Source organism: Manis javanica, chromosome 4 (assembly GCF_040802235.1).
Source record: "Manis javanica isolate MJ-LG chromosome 4, MJ_LKY, whole genome shotgun sequence".
NCBI classification, from domain to species: domain Eukaryota; kingdom Metazoa; phylum Chordata; class Mammalia; order Pholidota; family Manidae; genus Manis; species Manis javanica.
The window spans coordinates 56,013,342-56,022,851 of NC_133159.1; the positions used below are offsets into that span (position 1 = coordinate 56,013,342).

At 42.3% G+C, this 9,510-nt stretch overlaps 1 protein-coding gene across 1 annotated transcript; it reads right to left on the reverse strand.

Moving 5' to 3' along the window:
* Positions 1–6,885: 6,885 nt before the first annotated feature.
* Positions 6,886–8,943, reverse strand: DIRAS3 (DIRAS family GTPase 3). The gene is given in 5 exon segments (XM_073232855.1): positions 6,886–7,161; positions 7,163–7,239; positions 7,242–7,342; positions 7,344–7,578; positions 8,751–8,943. Coding segments are annotated over 5 exon segments (882 nt in total).
* Between the last annotated feature and the right edge of the window lie 567 nt (positions 8,944–9,510).

Sequence of the window (9,510 nt, forward strand, 5' to 3'; positions counted from 1 at the left end):
AAAAAGCAGGTGTTACAGTACTAGTATCAGACAAAATAGACTTCAAAACAAAGAAAGTAACAAGAGATAAAGAAGGGCATTACATAATGATAAAGGGCTCAGTCCAACAAAAGGATATAACCATTATAAATATACATGCACCCAATACAGGAGCACCAGCATATGTGAAACAAATACTAACAGAACTAAAGGAGGAAATAGAATGCAATGCATTCATTTTAGGAGACTTCAACACACCACTCACTCCAAAGGATAGATCCACCAGACAGAAAATAAGCAAGGACACAGAGGCACTGAACAACACACTAGAACAGATGGACCTAACAGACATCTGTAGAACTCTACATCCAAAAGCAACAGGATACACATTCTTCTCAAATGCACATGGAACATTCTCCAGAATAGATCACATACTAGGTCACAAAAAGAGCCTCAGTAAATTCAAAAAGATTGAAATTCTACCAACCATCTTTTCAGACCACAAAGGTATAAAACTAGAAGTGAATTGTACAAAGAAAGCAAAAAGGGCCACAGACACATGGAGGCTTAACAACATGCTCCTAAATAATCAATGGATCAATGACCAAATTAAAATAGAGATCAAGCAATATATGGAAACAAATGACAAAAACAACACAAAGCCCCAACTTCTGTGGGACGCAGCAAAAGCAGTCTTAAGAGGAAAGTATACAGCAATCCAGGCATATTTAAAGAAGGAAGAAGAATCCCAAATGAATAGTCTAATGTCACAATTATCGAAATTGGAAAAAGAAGAACAAATGAGGCCTAAAGTCAGCAGAAGGAGGGACATAATAAAGATCATAGAAGAAATAAATAAAATTGAGAAGAATAAAACAATAGAAAAAATCAGTGAAACCAAGAGCTGGTTCTTTGAGAAAGTAAACAAAATAGATAAGCCTCTAGCCAGACTTATTAAGAGAAAAAGAGAATCAACACACATCAGCAGAATCAGAAATGAGAAAGGAAAAATCACGACGGACCCCATAGAAATACAAAGAATTATCAGAGAATACTATGAAAACCTAATGCTAACAAGCTGGAAAACCTAGAAGAAATGGACAACTTCTTAGAAAAATACAACCTTCCAAAACTGACCAAGGAAGAAACACAAAATCTAAACAATTATCAGCAAAGAAATTGAAGTGGTAATCAAAAAACAACCCGGGAAAAAAAACCCCGGGCCAGATGGATTTACCTCGGAATTTTATTAGACATACAGAGAAGACATAATACCCATTCTCCTTAAAGTTTTCCAAAAAATAGAAGAGAGGGAATACTCCCAAACTCATTCTATGAATCCAACATCACCCTAATACCAAAACCAGGCAAAGACCCCACCAAAAAAGAAAATTACAGACCAATATCCCTGATGAACATAGATGCAAAAATAAATACTCAACAAAATATTAGCAAACCGAATTCAAAAATACATCAAAAGGACCATACACCATGACCAAGTGGGATTCATCCCAGGGATGCAAGGATGGTACATCATTCAAAAATCCATCAACATCATCCACCACATAAACAAAAAGAAAGACAAAACACACATGATCATCTCCATAGATGCTGAAAAAGCATTGAACAAAATTCATCATCCATTCATGATAAAAACTCTCAACAAAATGGGTATACAGGGCAAGTACCTCAACATGATAAAGGCCATATATGATAAGCCCACAGTCAACATCATACTGAACAGCGAGAAGCTGAAAGCTTTTCCTCTTAGATCGGGAACAAGATAGGGATGCCCACTCTCCTCACTGTTATTCAACATAGTACTGGTGGTCTTAGCCATGGCAATTAGACAAAACAAAGAAATACAAGGAATCCAAATTGGTAAAGAAGTCAAACTGTCACTATTTGCACATGACATCTTATTGTACATAAGAAACCCTAAAGACTCCACTCCAAATCTACTAGAACTGATATTGGAATACAGCAAAGTTGCAGGATACAAAATTAACACATAGAAACCTGTGGCTTTCCTATACACTAACAATGAACTAATAGAAAGAGAAATCAAGAAAACAATTCGATTCCCAATTGCATCAAAAAGAATAAAATACCTAGGAATAAACCTAACCAAGGAAGTGAAAGACCTATACCCTGAAAACTATAAGACACTCTTAAGAGAAATTAAAGAGGACACTAACAAATGGAAACTCATCCCATGCTGTTGGCTAGGAAGAATTAATATCATCAAAATGGCCATCCTGCCCAAAGCAATATACAGATTTGATGCAATCCCTATCAAATTACCAACAACATTCTTCAACAAACTGGAACAAATAGTTCAAAAATTCATATGGAAACACCAAAGACCCCAAATAGCCAAAGCAATCCTGAGAAGGAAGAATAAAGTGGGGGGGATCTCACTCCCCAACTTCAAGGTCTATTACAAAGCCACAGTAATCAAGACAATTTTGTTCTGGCACAAGAACAGAGCCACAGACCAGTGGAACAGAATAGAGATTCCAGACATTAACCCAAATATATATGGTCAATTAATATACAATAAATGAGCCATGGATATGCAATGGGGAAATGACAGTCTCTTCAACAGATGGTGCTGGCAAAACTGGACAGCTACATGTAAGAGAATGAAACTGGATCACTGTCTAACATCATACACAAAAGTAAATTTGAAATGGATCAAAGACCTGAATATAAGTCATGAAACCATAAAACTCTTAGAAAAAAACATAGGCAAATATCTCTTGGACATAAACATGAGTGACTTCTTCATGAACATATCTCCCTGGGCAAGGGAAACAAAGGTAAAAATGAACAAGTGGGACTATATCAAACTGAAATGCTTCTGTACAGCAAAGGACACCATCAGTAGAACAAAAAGGTACCCTACAGTATGTGAGAATATATTCATAAATCACAGATCCAATAAAGGGTTGACATCCAAAATATATAAAGAGCTCACACACCTCAACAAACAAAAAGCAAATAATCCAATTACCAAATGGGCAGAGGAGCCTAACAGACAGTTCTCCAAAGAAGAAATTCAGATGGCCAACAGACATAAGAAAAGATGCTCCACATCACTAGTCATCAGAGAAATGCAAATTAAAACTACAGTGAGATATCACCTCACACCAGTAAGGATCATCACCATCCAAAAGACAAACAACAACAAATGTTGGCGAGGTTGTGGAGAAAGGGGAACCCTCCCTCACTGCTGGTGGGAATATAAATTAGTTCAACCATTGTGGAAAGCAGTATGGAGGTTCCTCAAAATGCTCAAAATAGACACACCATTTGACCCAGGAATTCTACTTCTAGGAATTTACCCTAAGAATGCAGCAGCCTAGTTTGAAAAAGACAGATGCACCCCTATGTTTATCGCAGCACTATTTACAATAGCCAAGAAATGTGAAGCAACCTACGTGTCCATCAGTAGATGAATGGATAAAGATGTGGTACATACACACAGTGGGATATTATTCAGCCATAAGAAGAAAACAAATCCTACCATTTGCAACATGGATGGAGCTAGAGGGTATTATGCTCAGTGAAATAAGCCAGGCAGAGAAAGACAAGTACCAAATGATTTCACTCATATGTGGAGTATAATAACAAAAAAAACCTGAAGGAACAAAACAGCAGCAGAATCACAGAACCCAAGAATGGACTAACAGTTACCAAAGGGAAAGGGGCTGGGGAGGATGGGTGGGAAGGGAGGGATAAAGGCGGGGAAAAAGAAAGGGGGCATTACAATTAGCATGTATAATGTGGGGGTGGGGCACGGGGAGGGCCGTGCAACACAGAGAAGACAAGTAGTGATTCTACAGCATCTTACCATGCTGATGGACAGTGACTCTAATGGGGTGTTGGGGGGGTGACTTGGTGAAGGGGGGAGCCTAGTAAACATAATGTTCTTCATGTAATTGTAGATTAATGATAACAAAAAAAATTTCTGCTGTAAGAGTATATGCTTTTCCTTAAAATTCATTGCCTCCTGTGCATTATGAGTTTCCTCCTATCTTTTGGTTACTTTTAATTGTCCTTCACAGCCTCCTGTGTCAGTTTTCTAAATATTTGTGTTCCTCAGGATTCTGTGCTGTCTTTTTTCCTTGCCTCCTTTTTTCTCCCTCCACAGCCTTACCATCAGCTATACACAGAAAACTCACAAATCATTGTCTCCAGTCTGGTTCCCATTGGAAACCTCCACCTGGCTATCCTACCAACTTTGTCATCCAAAACATAACTTATTATCCTCGAGTTGCATGTGCAAACAGATGTTCTTCTCCCAAATTGGCTCTTCTTCCTGCATTTCTGAACTGGGTTAATGACATTAACCCTTGTCGGGAATCCCACTCAGAAACAAGGTATTCACATTAGTCTCTTCCTCTTTTCCAAACCCCAACACATCACCAAGTTCTCGCCATTCTCCTTATGAGTTCTCAAATCCATCCTTTTTTCCCCATTCTCTCTGCCAATGCCTAGAGCATTTACTCAAAATCTCATTCCTGGACTATTCTAATAGTCCAAGAATTTTTTTATATTGTCTGCCTGCCTCTTTCCAGTATACCTCTTCTGCAGAGGCTCTAGAGACTTTAAAAAAATGCAGATATGATTATGTCTACTTAAATCCTTTAGTAATTCCCAATTACCTCTAATGGATGAATCCTGAACACTAATTTTTCAGGCTCATCTTCCGCCATTTGTTCCACCCATTTCTGGAAACATGCTGCGATCTCTCAGACCCCACATTTGGTCCAGACCTTTGCTCACATTGCTGTGTCTATCTGAAAGGCCTTCCTCCCCTTCCCTCACCCACCCCCACTCCACCTAAAACAACTCTGACTAGACATAAAAGATTCCAGCCGTGGGATCTCTTCAGGGACAGTTTTTCCAGTGCCCCGTGTCAGCTGCTTCTCTTTCTTGTTTCCAGACCACCCTATGGACAATTGTTACAATTGTTGATTTGTTTTTTTTTGCCTCCAATCTGGAGTCGAGGGGGACTCTGAGGAAGCTTTCTTTTCCACATACATATAATATAAATAGAGGACAGAAAATCAGCTCATTCAGCCTTTGACCAGCATCTTAAAAAAGAAGTACACAGTGGTGATTAAGAGCACAGACTCGGAAGCTTCAAACTTTGGCTCTGCCACTTACTGGTTTTCTAACCTTCATAAGCATCCACTTCATCAGATTGTTGTGAGGATTAAACAATAAGCTGTAGAACACTGACATTAAAAACAGTGTATGTTTGCTCTGACATAATGTGGAAACATTGACATTTAAAAAGATTATATAAATATTTGCTATAACCTTAAAATATTTCTTATGAAGCATTAGTTGCAGTATTAAAAACATGTCTTCCCCAATGTAAAGGGTAGTATTGCTACTTAGTAGCCAAGAGAGAGTATAGTCTTTTAGAAATGGCATTACTTCATTAGGGATTTTAGTTACAAACTTTTTTTTGTTCTAAATAGAGTACATGAAAAGTTATATGGTAGAACCACTAAGGTATATATATTTTCTAGTAGTTAAGAATAATTGCTTTGAAAGTAAGTAGAGAAAACCTTAAATCACTGACTATTTAAAAGGAGCCATAGAATGGATTTTCTAAGCTGAAAACTCTGTATTAGTAAATATATATTTATGATTCCTTCTCAACAGTGTCTCTTCCCTAAAAATGAAGCTGTAAGGAACCATTTTTAAAAACACACACATATTGTTCAATAAGTGTTGTATGGAAAAAAATCACCAGACTAAGAGCCTCCCCCTCTCTCTTTTCCCCAACTGAAAAAATATTCAAAAGCAAGGTCATGCATAGATATGTATTCCCTCACTCAGAAAATTATATTCAAATATAAAATAATCATTTAAACAACTTCCTTAAAGAGGAGTTTCTCAAATTTTAAATCCTGCTCATTTCTTCATTTACTGTTCATCCTCCTCCCCACCCCCTATATACATATTTATTGAGGGAAAACCTTCAAGGCAGCCAAGGCTGGGATTTGCTTTCCACCAGCTGTCTCCTAGACAGCAGCAGAGTGAGCATCCTCCTCAAAGATGCCTGGAGTTCCTCTGCATGTCGGTCCAGGAAAGGTCATGGATACAAACCAGCTCTGCCATGCTGGCTTCCCCTCTCCCCAACCTAATTTCAAGAAGGCAGGCCATTCCTTCTTAGAAACCTTCACCAGATGAAGTTAAAATTTTAATGTGATGGGTAATTCTATTGTTGTCCAGGGAAAGTAATTATTACACTTCCCTGTGTGCAGGAAAAGTGTTACTAAGTCACAGGACTGTTAATAAGTTTTTTAAGACTGCTATGTGAAATACCTAAACATTTTTAACTGATTTAGGAAACAACTGGTACATCTTTAGTAAGCAAGCTCCACTTTCACAAATTTCTCTACTCCTGCCTTCAATGCTCAGCTATAGAACATTCATTTATTCATCTCTTTTAGTACATCTGTCCTACAGTCATCTGTCCACATTTATGTTGCAAGAACACATTTCCTAACAATTAAATACACAATGGAAAGATGTGATTAGACATATAACAATAACAGGGTTACAAGAAAGGCAGTGGCATCTTTCAATTCCTTTTGGCATTTCTCTTTTTCAGATATCAGTCTCTAAAGTCTGTCCAAGTCTTACTCTTTCAACACATCCTTTCCTCTTTTCCTCTCCCCCAGTATCAATGTATTAACAATTTGAATTCCCTTGCCTAGTAAGAAGAAAACTTAATTTACAAGGGACATTTACTGACATCTAATTGTTAGAACCCAAACCACAGCACAAAAGCCATTCACAGTACAGGTGACACATTACACTGGCACTGGCCCACGTTTTCTGCATAATATAGGAGAAAGTTGGGCTCCTAAGGCCCAGGACTCACGTGATGTCAAGAAGCTGATCAGTGGTCTTGAGCATCTGAGATTTCTTCTGGGGAGGCTGGAGGCAGGTGGCGGGCTTCTCATGGTTCAGCAGCATGTGAAACAGCTCCTGCACCTTGTTATTCATCTTGGTGGAGGTCTCCACGCTGGCACAATTCCACTCCAAGTCAGAGGCAGTGTCATCCCATACGGTCAGCTCACAGCTGCTCTCACCGCATTTGTTACCCACCAGCATGATGGGGCACTTCTGCAGGTCGTTGCCTTTGATATCGCACGCAGATCAGTTCACAGAAGGACTTCGACTCCGCCAGGGTTTGTTTCTTGAAGACTGAGTAGACCAGTCTGAAGGCGAGGCCCTGGCAAAGGTGACATGCTGCAGGCCTGGCCGGCAGGGGCCGCTGGTGGTGGTGTGCAGCGCGCCCACGCCATGGTTGCAGCCCGGTGCCTGGCGGTACGTCTTCCACAGTCGGCAGATACGCCTCACCAGGCTTGCCGCGCACCCACTTCTGCACGAGCCTGCCCACCGCCGCGGAGCCGAGCACCACCACGCTGTAATCGTTGCTCCTTGGCCAGGGCACGAAAGCGTGGATGATGAACAGGGTGGGCAGAGGTCTCAGCCGCTGGATCAGCCATTCCTTGAAGCCAAAGCAGGAATTGCCCGTTGTCAGAAATTGACAGAGAGACGCTGGTACTTATCCAGCAGTAAGAGAAACCTAGGGAGGAGAATGGGAGAAATGGGTCTCTAACCTAGAACGTTGCCCAGAGCGTCTGCCCAGACAGCTGCAGCTTGGGGACACAGGGGTGGGTCTCAGCTCACTCCCTAACTCCACCACACCCTCCTCTGAGACAAAGCCAGGTGCACTGCCCCCCACAGGCACCCAGGAAAGGCAGCGCAGGCAGGGTGGGAGGGAGGGTCACTCAGCACCTTACTTGCCCTTTCCCCTTGGCTACATACCCACGTTCTTCCACACCACACTTCTCCACTCTCTAGGTACAGAATGGATGAGAAGCTGCAATAACGGACAACTTGCCAACCCTTTGTTAAAAAGAGGCACACAGACCCCAAAAGGTGTCCCTTTTGCTAGGCCAAGTCACCAAAGTGGGGCTTAATACCTAAGCTTAATTACAGTTTCAGCCTCCCCCAGAAATGTAGTCAGTCAGGAATTTTCTGGTCAGCATCATGGATAAGAAAATCTGTCACAGGAGCCCTCTCCGGGTTCCCTATAAGAAGACAAGGTAATCTACATCATAAGACCCTCTGCCCCCTAAGAGAAAGTGCCTTGCCTGAAACAACTCCTTCTTTTCTTTTGCTAATAACTTTTCCCCCCACCCTCCCGTCTATAAAACCTTCCATTTTGGGCAATTCCTCGGAGCATCTGCATCTATTTGCTAGAAGGAATGCTGCCTGATTCATGAGTCATTTAAGCCAATTAGATCTTCAAATTTTCTCAGATGAATTTTGTTTTTTAATACCTTGAAACAATACATCCCAAGGATGTTACCAAGCCTCTCCACCCCAAATAAACCCTGGTTACTTTCTCTCTTTCCAGATTAAAAACTGTCATCTCTGATATCCGTCCCTCACTGCCGGCAAGGGTTAGATGCTATTGTGCAAGGTGTAGCTGGGTGCCGGGGGGTGGGGAGCTGCGAGGGATGCCTGGGGGCCCACAGAGACCAAGGTGCTCGGCTTGAGGCGCCCACTGAGCCGCATCACCCGCAGCGCCTGTCCTCGGGCTGTCTATTCGCAGGCCTCTGCTTCCCGGACCTCGTGCCTGCTGACTCCGTTCCCACAACAGTCCAGGCTGGTTCGCCCGCCACATTTCGCATTCGAGTTCCCAAAAAAGAGGCAGAAGCAACTTTTACCTTTCTCCAAGGCAAGAACCGAGAGTGTTTGCCGCAAATTCGTTCCCTGCGGAGCCGGTGTTGGCTGCGGTGGTGGCGGCCGCTGCGGCAAGCAAACTCGTACTTGAAGCGGTAACCGCAGCGCCACGGGGTACAATCGGCATGCTTCAAAGATCCAGGAGAAATGCTGGAACGGGACTGGAGCCAGGGACATGCATGGTATGCAGAGGCGGGGACTGAGCCCAGATTGCTCCCCGCGTGCCCTTGCAGAGGTCTGCCCAGCATCCCCCACAGGAAGAGCAGCCGCTCCCACAGCCAAGAGAGCGGCAGGGAGGGAGAAGTCCTTGCTTCACAGGCACTGTTCCTGTGGCATGCTTACAGGGTTTGCACTGTTAGTTCTGGGCACGCATCGTTCACCTACTGCAGTCCCACAGCGTCCATGCCCTTTGCCCCAGGTGGGGTTAACTTTTGCCAACGTTTGTTGCCTTCACTTCACTGTAGAACCACCAGTTAGAATCCTCACTGATAGTGCCACACACTTCAGGGCATCTCTGCCACTTGGCTCAGTAAACATTTACCCAGCACAAAACTGTTCTGGTCCTTCCAGGTAAAGTCAAACTAACATTTCTGTTATAAGACATCAGAACCTGCCTCCCAGTAGGATTTCCTGTGGGTTAGACATTTTCTGTGTAAGAGGGTGTTAAAAAGAAAACCACAGCCCGACTTGGGGTCACTTCTCCAAGGCCAAGTCACCAAACTGGGGATTAATGCCTGACCCCCA